At 41.7% G+C, this 18,053-nt stretch overlaps 1 protein-coding gene across 4 annotated transcripts in view; it reads left to right on the top strand.

The window, feature by feature from the left end:
- Window positions 1-18,053, top strand: part of LOC147723117 (cytochrome P450 2J2-like) — a 500,182-nt gene that overhangs the window by 64,875 nt on the left and 417,254 nt on the right. For all 4 annotated transcript variants that reach the window (XM_086965465.1, XM_086965463.1, XM_086965462.1 and 1 more), the window contains exons 3-4: window positions 16,686-16,835; window positions 17,331-17,491. In XM_086965465.1, the coding sequence (XP_086821591.1) occupies window positions 16,686-16,835; window positions 17,331-17,491 (311 nt within the window). The remainder of the gene's footprint in view (window positions 1-16,685; window positions 16,836-17,330; window positions 17,492-18,053) is intronic.

Raw genomic sequence — 18,053 nt, 5'->3', positions numbered from 1 at the left:
GCTAACACCTGCCCTGAGCAGTTCTTAGCCATGTTATCCAATGGGAGGTAGATAACATGGCTAAGAGCATTAGCTCGCTAATGCATGAATATCGCTGACTTTTTAGCAATATTCATGCTTTGCGGCGATTTTTACCGCATTTGCGTTAAACCTTGGTAATACCAAGGTTTATTTGCGGTAAAAATCGCCGCAGCGCTGCGGTAAATTTTTGTCTCTAACCAAGCAATAGCGATAATTATCGCTATTGCTTGGTAATATGCCCCTCTGTTCTCTATGAATAGTTCTACTATAAGCAGATTACTCTGCCCAAAAAAGAAAAATACAAATCTGGAGAAAAAAATTTATCATAGAAAAAAGTTCCACGTTTCTAGTCTTTGTTTTGAAAAATGAAGGCCAAATTCAGAGTTTGTGTGCCTGAATCAAAAGTCAGTGGTTGGTGATGGAGAAAACATGAAATCTTCTAATCCTGTAGACCAAAAGTCATCCACCGTTGTAGGTGAAAGTTGGAATACCCCGTTTAGAAGATTAACCGCACATAAATGTGAAGCATCGCCTTCAGCGTTGGTCGCATCAGCTATGTTCGTATCGGATGTTACCTGCACGCATGTTGTTTCCTCTCTTACCTCAGCAGTAACAATTTGCGTCTGTGAGATCTCAATGAACGGGGTCTTCAGGATTGGTAGCCACGGGGGACAACACACAGCATGGGCCGTTACCGGGTCAAGCAGAGTATCGATATCTGTAGGCATGACTGATGGGAGTGTTAGACAGATGTCTAGCACACATTCTTCACCGCAAAGCAGGCAGCGTAGAACAGATAAGATGATTCCTTGCCAGATTGGTCTGAATGACAGAAACCATGTGGTATTTAATTCTCGCAGACGAGATAAACCTGAAATTTGGACAATGCGCTCACGAAACTTCATCTCCAATAAAGCTCTCTCTATGGTGCTTAGAGTGACGCTGGGGATTTGGCTTGCCATATTGGAGCAGTAGGAGCAAAAATAGGATCCCTGCAATGAGTTCAAAAAGTAGTGCAGTCCGCCAAATACAGAGTGCACAAAGTTGGGAAATATTCTGAAGACTGCTTGAACAGGTGCTAACAGTCCTGAACACATGTTCTAAAATACATGTACAATACCGCTCATATCAGACATGTTTAAGATATGTTCCAACATTTCTGAGAAATGTATAGGGCAGTTTGTACTCAAAAGGGCATGTATCTCGGCAGAAGTCCTTGCGACTTGTAGATCATAGGTTTCTTTGGTCAGTAGCACAGTTTGTTGTAAAAGAATGGCTTTCATTCTGCTTAAAGTATCAATTCTTTTAGAAGAGATGTTCAGTGAAGGCCATAAAGGCAACTCCCTGGCTGTCTTGGTTTGTGGAAACAATACTTGTATACAGCAAGTGACCGTGGATGAAACAGTCACTAGATATAGGATACCTGGCAACATGCCACAGCAGCTGCGATCATTCAACATGAAGTAACTTCCATTAGAAAGTAGTCCAAAAATTGGATTAATCACTGCAGCTGGTGAGCCTTGCAGGCGACAGGATAAGTTTGTAGTGGAACCATCGCAGGGCCCGTGTAAATTAATACCCTGACAAAGGAGAGAACCGCTTAGTGCGTTTTCACAGTTAGAACCACTAAGAAACACTTCACACCCCCACTCCAACATCTGTGTGTGTATGGTAAATCCCAGGATGTCTTGATGTATTCTTTACACAACCTTTCATATTTGCCTACTGGCATATGTTTTAGCCAATACTGAAAATGGAAAATTGTAACAGGCAGAGTAATTTTACCATGTATGATCGACCCAGTAGCGTTTTTTTCTGCCACTGTGAATGGCAATTTTTCCAGTTTTTCAATGCTCAGCACTGTATAGTCTTCTAGCCTTTGTGCCAGTTTGATCTGTTTATCAGTGAGATTAAATTCTGAAAACAGTGACGTAGTGTTGATTAAACACCAAGGCACACAGTCTGCACACAAGTTTTGTAGCATCCAGCCTAATAGCATGATAGAACGTAATTGAAACTGACCATGTTGCAACATGACCAAGTCTTGTTCCAAGATGCCTATGGCAGAAGACACAATGCTGTCGAATGAATATATCCTGGACGACAGAGTCGTTAACCCATTGTCTACTACAGAGAGAGATTTCTCTAAATTATTACGATCAATTTCTCGTATTCGTTCTGCAGTCTCTGATTGGGTAATCTTCTATATTTCATTATAAGCAGCATAGATAACGGCATATATGAAATGTTTTTCTTGGTCCTAGAAAGAATTCGCTAAGGTCTGCGCCATCTTTAAGTAAAGATAAGTGTTGTTTTAGATCCTCAAGTGTAGATTTCTGTAGCCAATCAAGGCATAGTTTCCCTACAATGTATGTTGTTACTGCCCCAGGATGCTGTCTTTAAACATAGCTTGGGTCTGGCCTATTGATAGTGAAACCCTGTGTTTTGTTCAGAAATCGATTTTGACAGCTGTTTGTGCCTGTGGGCCAGAGCAACCATTTTTTCCAATCTCGATCTGATCTTTTGTGATTCAAAATTGTATGTACGTCGACCTCCCCCCGTGTAGTGTTATTACTTGTAGGTATAGGTATAGTCGGTGTGTTCATGTCTTTGATCTTGGATAACCCAAGGCAAGAAGTTTGTTGGACAGTGTAATTCAAAAACATAATTTTTTCAGGGATGATAAAGGCTCTAAACAAAGATTCTACCCCCTGCACTAGTCAATCTTTTGTACCCCAGACAATTTCTGTCTCACTGTTGTCTTTCCAAAAGTCAAAACCTTGTCTAGATAGTTGGGCAATAAAGCCTGCAGATAACTCTGTTTCATATTTGTTAGCATGTTTTTTGTCCCTGTTTTGTTCATATTTTTAAAATAAAATGATTCAGCATTGGATACATTGAACCCTGAAAAATATGGAAATTTCATTGCAAAAGTTATTGAGCTACCCTTTGGAGGTGTAGGACAATGTTCCCATTGGTTATACATATATATATATACATTTCTAAGCATTGCAGATTTGTGCAAAAAATCATGACCATAATGGTTATAACAATACATTTGTTCATAGTTTGATGAAACTTTTAAATATTCATGATTTGTGAATAGTGCAGACATTTCTAGATCAGACATCATGTTATTAACAGTCTCGAAGTCCCATTCATCAGAAAAGTTACTAGAGGTAATAAAGTCACTTAATGAAATCTTGAATAAGTGTAGAATCTTCAAAAGCTCAGACGGGCCAAAAACGTCATATTCACTTCTGTCCCAAACTATACCCTCTGGTATAGGAACGGCTGTGATGTTCACTGCTGACAAGTCTCTTTGTTCACAATAGGATGATTTGTGTGGCTGGAGAAGTAAGTTCACTTTTTTACTTGCTGTGTCCATTTGAATATACCTTCCATTTATCAGCATACCCAGAGTTATTACCAGAGCTAACCAAAGTAGAAAGAATGTTCCCAAAACAATCCATAGATCAATCCATGGTGAAACCAGATAAGTCTTTTTCACGAGATGAAAAAAGTATCTTGCTTGTTCTTTGAAAGTTTTTTGTGCTGGCATCGTTTCTGGTTTGCTGGGATCCTCAGAAAACGTATCAAAGTTAATGAAATAGCCAGAGGCAGTTCTGTCAATGGTTGAAATTGCATCAGGATTCGGTGAAATCGCTGGAACCACTTGATCACTTGTTACTTCATCGTAGACAGGTGTATCAGGAAGAACTGTTATTTGGGTTTCAAGAGGAACAAGTGCCATAGCATTATTGCATAGTCCTTCTTTTCTCACTGTAGAATCTTCAAAGGTGATGAGTCTCTCAGTTTGAACCTCTTGGATTGTAGCTAGAGGAGTGCATCTGCTACATTGTCGGAGTCCACTTGGCCTACTGCTTAGTATCGGTCACATAGTGGGGTTTGATCAGGTCAAGGGACACAAATCTTTTCTCCTTTTTACCAGCAAGGGGCGGCATTTGTACTGTTCTTGATCCGTGGATTGCTAAAACAGGTACTGGTTGTCTGTAAGAAGGTCCAAATTCCTTCTTGTCTGCGATCTTTTCTCTGACTAGGGGCCAGATGTAGGTAAGTAACATTTACCGATTCTCAATTACCGAAAATTACCGAATTTTACCGATTCGGTAATTAAGAATCGGTAAATATGAGGGTGGGTATGTAGGGAATCCAGATGTTCCCTTTTACCGACTCGGTAAAAGTCGGTATTTACCGATTCGGTAAATACCGAATCGGTAAAGCCTATTGATTCCTATGGGCTTTAAAGCCCATAGGAATCAATAGGCTTTACCGATTCGGTATTTACCGAATCGGTAAATACCGAATTCCACAAGGGTGCAGGGGGTGTCACTTTGACACCCCCTGGCACCCCCTAAACAGGATTGGGTGCCATGTGGCAGGCATACAAGCCCTAGAGGCAGGTCTGCCTGCCACATGGCATAGGTGTGCATGTACACATGTGCATGCACACCGGAATCGGTATTTTACCATGAAGTTGGATTTCATGGTAAAATACCGATTCGTTAAGGCCTTTGGGACTCAGAAGAGTCCCACCTACATATGGAATTTACAGAATCGGTAAAATTACCGATTCAGTATTTTACCGAATCAGTAATTTTACCGATTCTGTAAATGTAGATTTACCTACATGTGGCCTTGGATTTAGGCCCCTACATACCGATTGGCCATTTACCGGTCGGTAACGGCCGAAATCGGCCGTTACCGGTCGGTAAATGGCCTAAAACGGCCACCTACATCGGGCCCCTAGATCTCCAAGCTTTGGGATCAAGACAGGCCTTGCTGGGATAGTCGGATTTTCACCAGTGGTGGTAGGTTTCAGTAGCACGTTGCTTTGTTTCGATCTTAGTTCATTTAAGTCCTGTAAAACAGCCAAACGATCTTTGATATCAAATTTCTTATTTTACACCACTGTTCCATGACAATCAAGGTCCGGAACCAACATTCTCGTCCCAAATAGGACCTCATATGGAGTGACACCCCTAGAGAACGTCTTGGCAAATTGTTTAATGCACGTTGGAACCCATAAAGATGTTTGACTCCCCCTTCACCTGCACCTAATATCCTAGCTGTTATAGACTGCTTTATGTTCCGGTTTTGTCTTTCCACAACAGAATTTCCCTCTGGATGGGATGGAGAAGAATACTGCAATGCTACGCCCAAACTGGCCATGACTTCTTTGTAAGCTCGAGAGCTAAACACAGGGCCCTGGTCAGAGCGTAGTGTGCCAATTGCGTATGTGCCGATAAAGACCCGCAAATCTTTTCTAACAGTTTGAGCGTCAGCCGAGCACTGAAGCCACATCCAAAGGAACCTTGAACACGAGTCCACTGCGACCATGATATATTTATAGTTACCATCCCTTTGTAAGGGACCGCAGTGGTCCGGTAAACACACACTAATGGTTTATCTGAAATTAACAGGGGCGTCTGCGCAGGACGTTTCACAGTAGAGACATTCATCTTTTGGCATACTTCACAGTCCAGGAAATAGTTTCTGGTGTGTTTCCTAATCCCGGGCCACCAGTATCGTTGCTTTAACAACGACACTGTGGTGGAAACCCCTGCATGAGCAGAGGGGAGCCCTTCATGTGCTGCTAGGATTAATCCTAATCTATGTTCCATGTTTGGTATTTCCCGATCCCCCACTCCAGGGATTCGAGCAAACTGAACATTGTTCACATCAATTATATATGAGTATTTGAGTGGAAACTTTTTAGGTAACGCTGTACCGCGGCTTGAAGCATTGACAGTGAGTATTATTTCACTGTCTATTTTCGTTTTTGAACAAGTGATTGCAGCTACGGAAGCTGTTTGCACAGCGCCCTTCGCTGCTTCATCAGCCAATTAATTCACTTCAACGTGAACGCCATCACGTTGATGACTAAGCGTGTGTATCACGTGAGTGTTTTGTAATCCCTTTCACAACTGAACTACTTATTCCCAAAGCGTTTTCTGCTTTATTGTGCCACCTTTTGAATCTTTGAAACCATTTTAAAGCCAATTCTGTTAATATTCATTGTAGGATTGAACACAGTAAAAAGAATCGCACACTATGAGTGTGGGGAATTCGCGATCCGTATTCTCAAGTGCCATTATGAATGCTTGTAGTTCAGCTTGCTGAGCTGTACAAGTTTCTAGAGATTGTGTTTTTGTGACCATAGGTCTGAATTTGCCATCGCGCAAACAACCTTTAAAAATCACGCATGCTGCACTGTAACCTTGCTTACCTCCCGTAGCAGGTTGTGCAGATCCGTCAGTATAAATTATACATTCACACTAGTCTAGAGGTAGAATTTCAGTAGGCAGAGGACATTCGTGTTCGTATTGCAGGAATGCTTGTGTTTTCAAGTAAGGATCAAAAACATATTCAACATCAGTTGCAACAAGAGAATTAACCCATTATATCCATCTTTAATGTAAAACTTTTGCATTCCGAATGCTAGCTTTTGTAACTGCCTCTAAGGCTGGTCCAGGAGTTACGACCATAATGCGTTTCCCCTGTGCTAGGGCTCTTTCTTTGCTACAGCGGTTTGAACTCCTGTCAGAATTTTTTTTGTTGAAGTAAATTTCACTTCTGCTTGTGCATACAAATGTGATTTGTATGCAATTGGTACTTTTTTCACCGTCATTAAAAGTTAAGTTGGTGAATGGGCATTCACCCCTAACGATTCGGATCACTAAGTTACGTACGATTTACGTGTGTTTTTAAGTGTTTTTAATAGTTCTGTTTGATTAATTCGTAGAGGGTTTAACCCTTTCTGCGTAGTTTAGAATGTAAGTTCTTCCAAAATGTAGGGAACCTAGAATCGACTGTAAGTTTTTCAGTGTTTTTGGAGGTTGGAGGTTGGAGCAGCGCACACTTTTCTAAAATGTTGGCTGCCAGGCTTTTACCTTTACTTGATAGTTCATATCCTAGAAAAATGACACTTAGATGGGCAATTCTTGATTTTTTTTAAATTGAATTTATAACCCTCAGAGGCGGAGCCCAGTATAATGATATTCACCCTGTTCAAGTGCCTGTTCAGGTCATCGTATGTCAGATAGATATCATCAACATATGACAATGCCTTGTCATAATACGTTTGTAGTAACTCTGTTACCCTTGCTGAGAATAACCCCAGGCTATTCTTGAATCCTTGAGGGAGACAACAGAATTGACGTTGGGTCCCCATTATTGAGAAAGCAGTCAAATAACTACTTTCAGGTGCTATGTTTTGACAAAAGAAACCATTTGAAATATCTGATGTAGTTTTATATTTTTTACACACAATGTTATTCATTAATGCTGTACTGTGCACATTTTGTACTGCAAATGTTTTACAACAAGAGTTTAGGTGTCTGTAATCCAAAACTAGACGAAATGTGTTGTCTGGTTTGTAAACAGGAAACAAAGGTTTGTTCATTGATGAGGTGCATATTTCAATCACCCCTTGGTATTCAAGTTGATCTAAGATCTCCCTTACCTGTTTTTTAGCTTCTTGCTTAATTGGAAACTGCCTTTGTGTTGGTTGATTTTTGAACAGTATTGTGTGGTGATGTGAGTCCTCATCCCATCCTACATGATTTTTGTATAATGCTGGGGCTTGGGCAACTGCCCATTTTCTGGCATAAATAGATTTAAAATGTACTGGAACATGGTTGCAGAAGGCTGGCATAATGATGTCTTTGCCATGTGGGCACTCCCTGACACATTTTGGTGGCCAGTCACGTTCTGCTAGAAGTATATCATAACCCTTTGAAAGTCGCTCCCAAAAGAGTGCTTTCACTTTTCATGGTTTGTCTCCTTCCATCCGGAGCGTTATTTCATATAACCTTTGCGTTCAACTAATCCTGGTGTCTGCAGTCTCAACTTGAATGTCTTCATTCAGGTCCATTGTCTTCAGAAGTCCCTTCAGGTTCTGGCGAGCTATTGTTACTTCTGCTTCACTCTCCAACATTGTCTGAGTCCATTCTCCATTCTTGAGTTGAGTTCTCAGTATTCTCTGCATGTCTGATCTTCAGACCTGCTACCTTCTTTTTGGAGAATTGAGGTTTTGTTTTGTTTTTCTGAACGTGTTGATTGTCTTAGGACTACATGCGTTCTTCTTTTTTATCTGACCGTCCTCTTCTTTCGGATGTCTGAAAGGTACAAGAGGAATGTGTAGCCGTATCTTGAAACGTGTCAGGTTTTTCAAATTATCCCTATTCCTGAGGTTAAACCTCCTTTCAGAGGGCTCCTTTTGAGGAGACCTACCTTGGTATTGAGAACGTTTCTCTTTTGAATGTTGTTTGTTATTTTCCCACTTCTTTTTATAAGAGGTAGGAATGTGTTTAATGGAGTCCTTCTCGCGACCTCCAGACAGATCTGGTTTAACTGTGTAATTCTATTAATTTTTGTATTTGATTAAGTAATGCCTCGTCTGACATTGCTTCAATGTCAGGATGAGGTGTGTAGCCAGCTAAAATCGATCATGTTGCTCCTGGTTTACCCTGTGGACTGAGCCTGGTAATGTGATTGTAATGTTTTAGGGCACCTTTAAACCAGAGTTGATGCTCCTGGTATGTGAGTGGAATTTCAACATCCTCTAAAGGAATATATTCCTCTGGTGGTTCATCTTCTTTGTAGAAGTGAAACATTCTTGTTAATGCACTTGATTCTGGGAATACTATCCATGAATAGAATACCTCTGTCTGGTGGGATTCATGTGCCTCTATCACAAAAACTGTTCTACCACCTCTTGGTGTTAGGCCATGTTTTATCAGTTTTAGAATGATGGCTTTCCTTAAATTTGGAGGAATGATTATAGCGTTCTCATCGGTTTCATTAAAACCTGTATTATCAAAAAGTACTGCGATTTTGTTGGGTACAACCGTTTTCGGTCATTGTTTAATGAAAGTTGAATGAATGCAAAGCAAGTTTCAAGGGAACAAAGATAAGGTGCACAATATTTTGGAACACTGTATCCTTCAACGTTGAACAAACCAAAAAGCTAATACATAGGATTTTCATCCTACTCAGCTATGGTGGATATTATCCCTACCCACTCCAGACGTCTTATGGAGTATTATTAGTAAGGGTCTCTGACAAAAGCACAACTGAGTTACTTCAGTATCTAGCATTAAATTAGTGCCTTACCAAACGTTGGGTGCCATGTAGTGTAGTTCCTATATCCCTTATAGGCTCTGCGCATTGAATAATATACACTATAGTTTTGACATAGGACTGAGGTCAGTATATCTCTATCGAGTACATTAAACATAATTACTGGTGTGTGCCAGCTAACGCAGCGGTCACTAGAAACTTCTCGAATGAACAAGAAGGGATTCATTTCTGACAACCGCATAAACATGACAACTTTGTTTCCCTTAGAATCGGAACAATCTCAGAATCGTGGAAACAAAAGATAACCGTTTCAATCAGTAAATTGTGCATGCTTCGTTTCTACAGAGTCTACACAGAAATAGATAGACAGGCGTTTCAATAAAAACGGTTAATTGAACAGTCCAATTTCTCATGCAAGAGATATGAACTGCGACAATCGTAAGATAGAATGCGAAGTATAATATGAACAGCGTTGGCAGTAAGATGAAATAATACTGCAATGGCATGGCTTGTAGCTATGATATATATTCATTAAAAAAAACATATATAAATAACACAGGCTAAAATTCTCATCTGATGCTTCTAAAATAAACCTACCCCAGTGTACCTAACCTAGGTGTAGTACGAAGGAAGAAGTAGGTTCTGTTTAGCTACAGTCTAGTTTAGCTATAGTTGCCATGAATTGCCAAAAGTCCCTCTAGGTTCTAGTTCGCTCCATACCTTAGAATGAGTGAGGTTGGAATCTCTTTCCGGGCCTCGATCTTTAACACCCAGCAAGGGGAGTCAGAAACACTGGAGCTGGATTCTCTGCGAGGAGGATGGCAGCGTCTGGTCAGTGCGCCAGTTGGGGACTCGACTTCTTTCCGAACTTGCCTTGGCGAGCCGCGTCGTGCAAGTATGCAGCCAAACTGTGGACCGTGATTCGCCATGGCAAGTGAAGGTATATTTATACCTTGAAGGTGTTTAGGAATGCCAGTATTGACGTAAAAGTCGGGCATAAGAACGTCATGAATGAACCCCCAAAGGAATAGATGTTCATGCATAATAAATTAGTTCTTGGACAAATCAATATCCAAACAAGTGGAAGTCCTAAAGGCTTAAGAGTCTGGTTTTCCAAGAACTCGTTATGACGTAAATGAACGGATGTAGGTGACCATGCCTGTATTTGGTTAGCATGGAGAATGCCTAAATAAGGGCTGGATTTCTATGCCTAAATAAGAGCAATGTGAATTTTATGTATATACGGGCATAAATTGGGAAATCTATATATGGAATCTAAATCGACACACAACACCTTGAAGTGTCCATACTTGGAGCACTGTACACTGGGGAACAAACCTCCCTGCCTGTTTATCAAACAAATGCTTTCTGACTGAGCTCAGACTGGAACTAGTTACCCTAGTTTCATTGGGAATTGTTTTGGAGTCCTTAAGAGAAGTCCTCTTTTGAAAGTTTTTCTCCCCCCTCGTTCTTCTGCTTGGACCTCTGATGGCCCTTTTTGTGATCCCCCAGATACTTTTTTGTGCACTCTAGTGCTGACACAGAGGTCTGCCTCCTTAGCATGCTCCCTGGGGTCAGTGAGCTTACTGCGAATTAGGTGTTGGCGCAGCTCTGTGAAACAGATATTGAACATGTGCTCTCTTAGTTTCAGATCAAACAACCCAGTGAAATCATCAACTTTGCTGCCCCACGCCCAAGCATTCAGGGGCATAATCAAGCAAACTCACCCAACACTGGTTCTGCATCTTTTGACTCTCCCTTAACCTAGAGCCACGAGTCGAGTTTTCAGCGCTGAGACGCCCACGGGCATTTAGTCTCGATTTACAAATCTCAAAAATAAATAAATAAATAATAAGGTACTTCTCTGGGATGAGTCCAAACTTGGTGGCAGGGATGGTTTTCATTGGGATGCACTTCATCTGGCCCCCCACCACTGGGGTATCTCTCCCCACTGGAGGCATGGGGTTCCTCCTCCTGCTCATCCATATCATCCCCCTCATTATCATCCGCTGTTACTGTCAGTAACAGGTTGACCTCTGTACAGACCTCAGATCTTTCTGAAGCTCCAACTTCTTGGTGACTTTCTTGGTTTGTAGTCCCCTTTCCTTACAGAACTATTTAAATGCAAAAAGCTAAAATACCATTACTGCAGGTATGGACACAGACAGTCAGGTGGCATTTAGATTTGTAAAAAGCAAAAAGAGCCAAACAAGGAGAATTTAAAAGAAACTCAAAATGGTCTTAAAATATTTAGCTGGGATTTTAGTGTTACATAAAATCCCTGTATGGCACTGCAGAAACACAAGTCTAACTCCCACTGCTGACACCAACATTGAAACTTAGGTCACTGGTTGGGGTAGGGTGTTGGGGGCGGAACTGTACTCAAGCAGCAACCACAATCTCTGTCAGGGTGAAAAACAAGCAAACCCCAAATTAACCTGTGCTTAACTCTCTGGTAGCTTGAAACAAAGCAGTCAAGCTTAAATTAGAGGTAATGAGTTGTGTCAAGTGTTCATGCAGCACTTCAAACAGCAATAAAGTGGAAACACAACCCATGAAAAATTCCACACCAAATAAAAAAATAGAGCAAAATTCAATTCATTACTTGACACCAAAACAATATAAATCTAATCGGTAGAACCGGAGATATGCAATTTTTAATATTTAATTGGAAATAGTGCCTAAAAGCACAAAGCACCAACTGTGGTTATCTGGTTGCGCAGGGCTGTAATAAAGGCACAAGTTCAGGCAGATCACCATGGAGCGCAGGCCAGATACAAGAACCAGGTCAGGCATGCTGAACAAAGTAACTTCAATCCTGGTTGGTCAAGGATGCGTTCTGTAGCAGTGGTTCAGAGAAACTACGAGACTGCCATGCAAGGTCCTATGTCGTCGTTGAGGAACCTTTGATGAGGGGCTTGCAATGCATAGTCCTGCATCTAAGATGCATTGCACACAGGCAGGTCTGAAGATGCTGCAGGGCTGCGATGCAGAGTCCTGCATTGTTTTTAAGGGGCTTGTGATGCAAAAGTCTGCGCTCAGAATGCCTTGCGCAGCGGCAGTTTTGAGGAGAAAGCAGGCTGTGATACGAATACCTCCTTTAGGAATGCATTGTGCAGCAGCGGTTCTGAAGTCTAAAATTATTAAAAGGCAGTGATATTTCCAAAGTATTTATTTTTTCAATAGCTGCAGAGGACCCAGTTTCTAGTGTGGAGTTGCATCCAAATACAGAAATGAACATGGGTTTTTATAGATTAGAAGACATATTGCATGTATTGTACAAATGTTATATAGCCACTGAAAGTCAGTTGCTTAGTGGAACCATCGGGATTTCCACTCAGATGTCCAATCATTAATCAGAGTAAGATCCTTAGCTATACATATACATTCATTTATGAAATCAGCACGAGAAGCATAGCAATAGCTTGCCACGTACCCTTATGACTTGGTTATTTCTCAAGGCATTATGATTACAGCAAAAGTACAGACAGTTCAAGCTCACTTAAAGGCCTATGGCCTGTGCGCCTTCTGCAGAATTACTCCTGTTGAGAGCCACTAAATGAAACCTGAAATAAAAATGATTCCACAAATGATGCTTTGCCAGCAACTGTTCTGAGGAGCTGCAAGGCTGCGATAAGAGGCTCTACATCTTCATTGAGGATGCCATTGACGAGCAGCTTGAGATGCAAAGTCCTGCGTTGTGCACAGGCAGTTCCCTGAAGAAGGTACGGGCGGTGATGCAGAGTCCTGCATTGTTGTCGAGGATGGCGTCAATGAGGAGCTTGCGATGCAAAAACCTGGGTTGGGAATGTGTTACGCAGCAACAGTTCAGAGAAGACTGCAGGCTGTGATGCAAAATCCTGCTTAGGAGATGCATCGAGCTGTAGGGGCTCTGAAGCGGAGCTGTGAGGAGATGCCTTGTGCTGCTTCGGTTCTACCCATAGGACCACAGCTGGACTGGCAGAGCACCTTCAGGCCTGCTTCCAAGGGTCGAGGACTGGGTTGATACTATTTGAAGAGCAAGACTCTCAACAGACTGAATCCAGGTGCTGGGTTCAAGGTCATTGGAATATGTTCTATCTTGAGGCTCTGTTCAGGAGGCCAGCCAACTAACCCTCGTGGTCAGTCTGGTAGTCCTGGGATCAAGATATAGGCCCAGTCCTTTCACTCAGCGGTACAAAAGGGGGTGGTGATGGACGGAGCATCTGAACCAATCAAACACTCACACCCAGTCAACAGATCTGGGTTCAATCCATCACCGTTCTTTAACCCACTCTGCCACCCCAGTTCAGACATGGCCATATGCAAATCATTCTGACCCTGTGCCTCAGGGGAACAGTCGAGCCCGAACTGCCAAGCCATGCCTTCCCTGGACCAGAAACAAGCTTCCTAGGACCAGTTTCTGGCATTCCAACCGTCTTCAGCCAGGCTTGCTTGAATCCAGTGGCAAAGTGAGCAAGGGTATCACGTGTGAGCATACCCTGTCAACTTATGGCAAACAAAGCGGTACAAAAGGGGGTGGTGATGGACGGAGCATCTGAACCAATCAAACATTCACACCCAGTCAACAGATCTGGGTTTAATCCATCACCGTTCTTTTGCCCACTCTGCCACCCCAGTTCAGACATGGCCATATGCAAATCAGTCTGACCCTGTGCCTCATGGGAACAGTCCAGCCCGAACTGCTAAGCCATGCCTTCCCTGGACCAGAAACAAACTTCCTAGGACCGGTTTCTGGCATTCCAGCCGTCTTCAGTCAGGCTTGCTTGAATCCAGTGGCAAAGTGAGCAAAGGTCTCATGTCTGAGCATACCCTGCCAACTTATGACGAACAAAGCGGTACAAAAGGGGGTGGTGATTGACGGAGCATCTGAACCAATCAAACACTCACACCCAGTCAACAGATCTGGGTTTAATCCATCACCGTTCTTTAGCCCACTCTGCCACCCCAGTTCAGACATGGCAATATGCAAATCAGTCTGACCCTGTGCCTCATGGTATCAGTCCAGCCTGAACTGCCAAGCCATTCCTTCCCTGGACCGGAAACAAGCTTCCTAGGATCGGTTTCTGGCATTCCAGCCGTCTTCAGCCAGGCTTGCTTGAATCCAGTGGCAAAGTGAGCAAGGGACTCACGTCTGAGCATACCCTGCCAACTTATGGCGAACAGAGCGGTACAAAAGGGGGTGGTGATGGACAGAGCATCTGAACCAATCAAACACTCACACCCAGTCAACAGATCTGGGTTTAATCCATCACCATTCTTTAGCCCACTCTGCCACCCCAGTTCAGACATGGCCATATGCAAATCAGTCTGACCCTGTGCCTCATGGGAACAGTCCAGCCCTAACTGCCAAGCCATGCCCTCCCTGGACCGGAAACAAGCTTCCTAGGACCTGTTTATGGCATTCCAGCCGTCTTCAGCCAGGCTTGCTTGAATCCAGTGGCAAAGTGAGCAAGGGACTCACGTCTGAGCATACCCTGCCTACTTTCACTCAGGCAGCTAGACAGAAGGGCAGCAGGGCAACAGAGTAGCAGTCCTTCTTGCAGATCAGCGCAGCAGTCCTTATGAGTCTTTCACAGGTCCAGAAGCAGACGAAAAAGTCAGGTCTGATTATCCATTATCTATACCTAGTGTCAGGTTTGAAGTAGAAGAAGGTTCTGGAGGTTTCCACCCCAAGGTGTTTGGGCTTTCCTGCCTCCCTGCCCATGTCCCAGCTTTTCTGGGGTCACAATAGACTAGTGTCAATCCATTTGTGAGTGTACTCTGGTAGAGCTTTTGTGATGTGCAAGTGTGGTAGGTGACAGCTCCCGCCACTCATCAACTCAGAGATGGATCATACTGCCGAAACCTATGCTCCTTTGTCTCACTGTCTCTGAGCAATACACAAAGACCAACGGCCAGCTGCACCTAGTCATGTTACCCAGAAACAGGTTATAGGCATCAAATAGGACAATACAAATGTCTACTTTCTAAAAAGTGGCCTTTTTGGAATTGGTACTTAAAATCTGACTTCATCATTAAAGAGGGCTTAAATTACATTTCTTTAGACACCAAACTCGACATTCCAACCAACTCCCGATTTAAAGTTATCTCTTATTAAATGTAATAAGGCAAGCCAATGGTATCCCTTTGGAGAGGTATGCCTTGCAGTAGTGAAAAATTAATTTTACAGTTTTTCACTACCAGGATATGTAAAAGTTAGAAGTTAGAAGTACATGTCAAGCTTTTTAGATACAATGCATCCCGCCCTATGGACTGTTTAGGGTCTGTCTAAGGGTGAAATATATGTATTAAAGAGGAAGGTTTACGCCTGCCAGGTCTAAATGGCAATTTAAAACAGCACCCACAGGATGTAATGGCAGGGCTGAAACATGATTTAAAAGCCTACATAAGTGGGTGGCTCACCAAGTGCTGCAAGGTTACCAGCTATCAAATGTAACAATTGCCAATACTGAGCTACAATCCAATATCTATTCAGTACATAAGCCTTATGAATAAAACATATGGGCCCATATTGTTATCACAGAATCAATTAGTTTGTTTTACAACTCACTTGTAAGCACTTTATTGCTAATGCTTTCTGTACATATGTATCAATAGTGAATAGAATACAAAGAAACAACCTATTTACAAAACACTACATTACATCATACAAGACACCAGCATCCAATTAATGCACACCCTCAGACATACATCATAAACATTTGGCCAAACACTAGTACCACACACTCACACCATCCACACAACACACCAGAATGGGTCAAAGACACTTCAGTATGGCCCAACACTGGCGGTCAATAATCTGAATCCCATTTACATTTACATTTACATTTACATACATTTACATTTACATTTACAATGTCAAGCAATACAATGAAACAAATATACTTGAAAATTGCTGTAGAAATGAGAAGTAATCACTGTTTCCTACATATACACCCTCATTTTTTAATCAAAAAGACAGTTGTGCTACACAATTTGTTTTACAAGGGACAAAAAAGTGCTTCCAAGTGAGTTGTAAAATAAACAAATTGATTCTGAAGTAAAAATATGGGTCCATATGTTGTATTCATAAGGCTTAGGTACTGAATAGATATTGGATTGTAGCTCAGTATTGGCACTTGTTATGTTTGATAGTTCTATGGACTCAGCCTCACTGAGTTGAGTCAAGACCCTTTGGTGTTCTTTGGCAAGGGCACCAGCAGCATGAGTACATGTAGTACCACTTTACTAGGGACGCACAAGCAAATTAAATATGCCAACTTGATGTAAGACAATTTCACCATGTTTAAAGTGAGAAAGTGCATGCACTTCAGCACTGGTTTATAGTGGTAAAAGGCACAGAGTCCTAAAGCCAACAAAAATAACATTAGCAAAAAATGCAAACATTTTGGGGGGAGGCCACCTTAAGACTGACAGATCTAACAGTGACTACAAAATAGGTTAGTATATTTGGCCCCAAATTATGGTATCCCACTCGATGGGTAAACGTTCTTCTGAGAATCTTCAACTGATTCACTACAAGATGTGTAGAAATAATATATGCCTAATTTCTGCAGGTATCATATTATCCAGTGGTCAGACCTGGAAACATCAAAGGCGTTTCGCTCTAAAGGCTCTCCGAAACTTGGGACTTGGAAAGAAAAGTCTGGAATGGCGTATCCAGAAAGAAGCATGCAAACTGGTGAAGTTTTTTGCTGCCACCAAAGGTATTGACAATAGTGAAAATTACAATTGAAAAACACTTACTGTATTTTATAAATAAGTGGTTACAAAGATCCTCTCTTGATATACAATAAGAACGAAGATGAGGTTATGGTTATGATGCCTATACACTGTTGAGGCAGAATGTGGAAGATGGGGTCCACAAAGTAATGGGAGTCTATTAGATAAGAAATAATTTGTGTGTGTTGGAGGTAATGGTGTGGTACATGTTTAAGAGTTTGTGCAAAATATGTGCAAGCGTTAATTTCCAGATAAGAATGGGTGTAGTATATAGTTATCCTTTGAATTTTTTCATTGTATTTCTGTCTTAAACATTGCATTGCGTATCACTGAGGATGTATTTTTCATTCATTGATTAACCATTCTGCGAATGGCATCACCTCACTGTGGACCAAAGGTGTGAGCAGCTGTTATTTATGCTGTGCCCTTTTCTGCAACCTGATTACAAATACAAATTTATGATACACAATTGTTTACAGGAAATCCAGTGGATCCTCAGCCCCTAATTTCTGCCTGTGTTTCCAATGTAATTTCCTGGGTGGTCTTTGGTCACGGTTTCTCGCTTGAGGATATCCGCTTCCATCAGCTACTTAAGGCATCTGAAACAATTGCATATTTCCAAGGAACTGTTTGGGGTCGGGTGAGTAGATAGATTCTTTCTCTTCTCTATGTAATTTTTGTCTACATAAGCAGTAGTCTCAATCTGAGCTCAATGAAGTCCCCACTTCACAATTCCTTGTAATGTATCTTTATGTTGTTGTTATGGATCTTACTCTTGACATTAAAACCATGCCAATTTGTACTGTTTCTATCAACTTCTTAGGGTTATGTTTCTCATGCCATATTGCATGTTAAAGCCAAGCATGAAATTTTTTTTTTTGCTATTTTATCAACAATTCTACCTTTCCCTTTTCTTCTTATTCTGTGCTAAGTGACCTTATATATTTATTCACAAAAGATATTAATGGTCACCGCCTGCCATGTTCTCCAGACAGGTAAAACTATCCAATAGCTCATAGTTCTCTCCATAGTCATTGCTTTAGGCAGTGCTAGCTATGCTGCAGTGAACTACTCCCTTAATTTCCTGGGTTTTTCTATTTCATTTTAGGTCATTGTTGCTCAATGACCTGACTAAGTAACTGACTCTCTGAAATGCGTGAAATAAATAAATAAATAAATAAATAATCATGTTATGCCTGTGG

Source organism: Lissotriton vulgaris, chromosome 4_1, assembly GCF_964263255.1.
Source record: "Lissotriton vulgaris chromosome 4_1, aLisVul1.2, whole genome shotgun sequence".
NCBI lineage: Eukaryota > Metazoa > Chordata > Amphibia > Caudata > Salamandridae > Lissotriton > Lissotriton vulgaris.
Note: the sequence above shows the minus strand (reverse complement) of the source record. Positions and strands in the feature narration are given on the sequence as shown.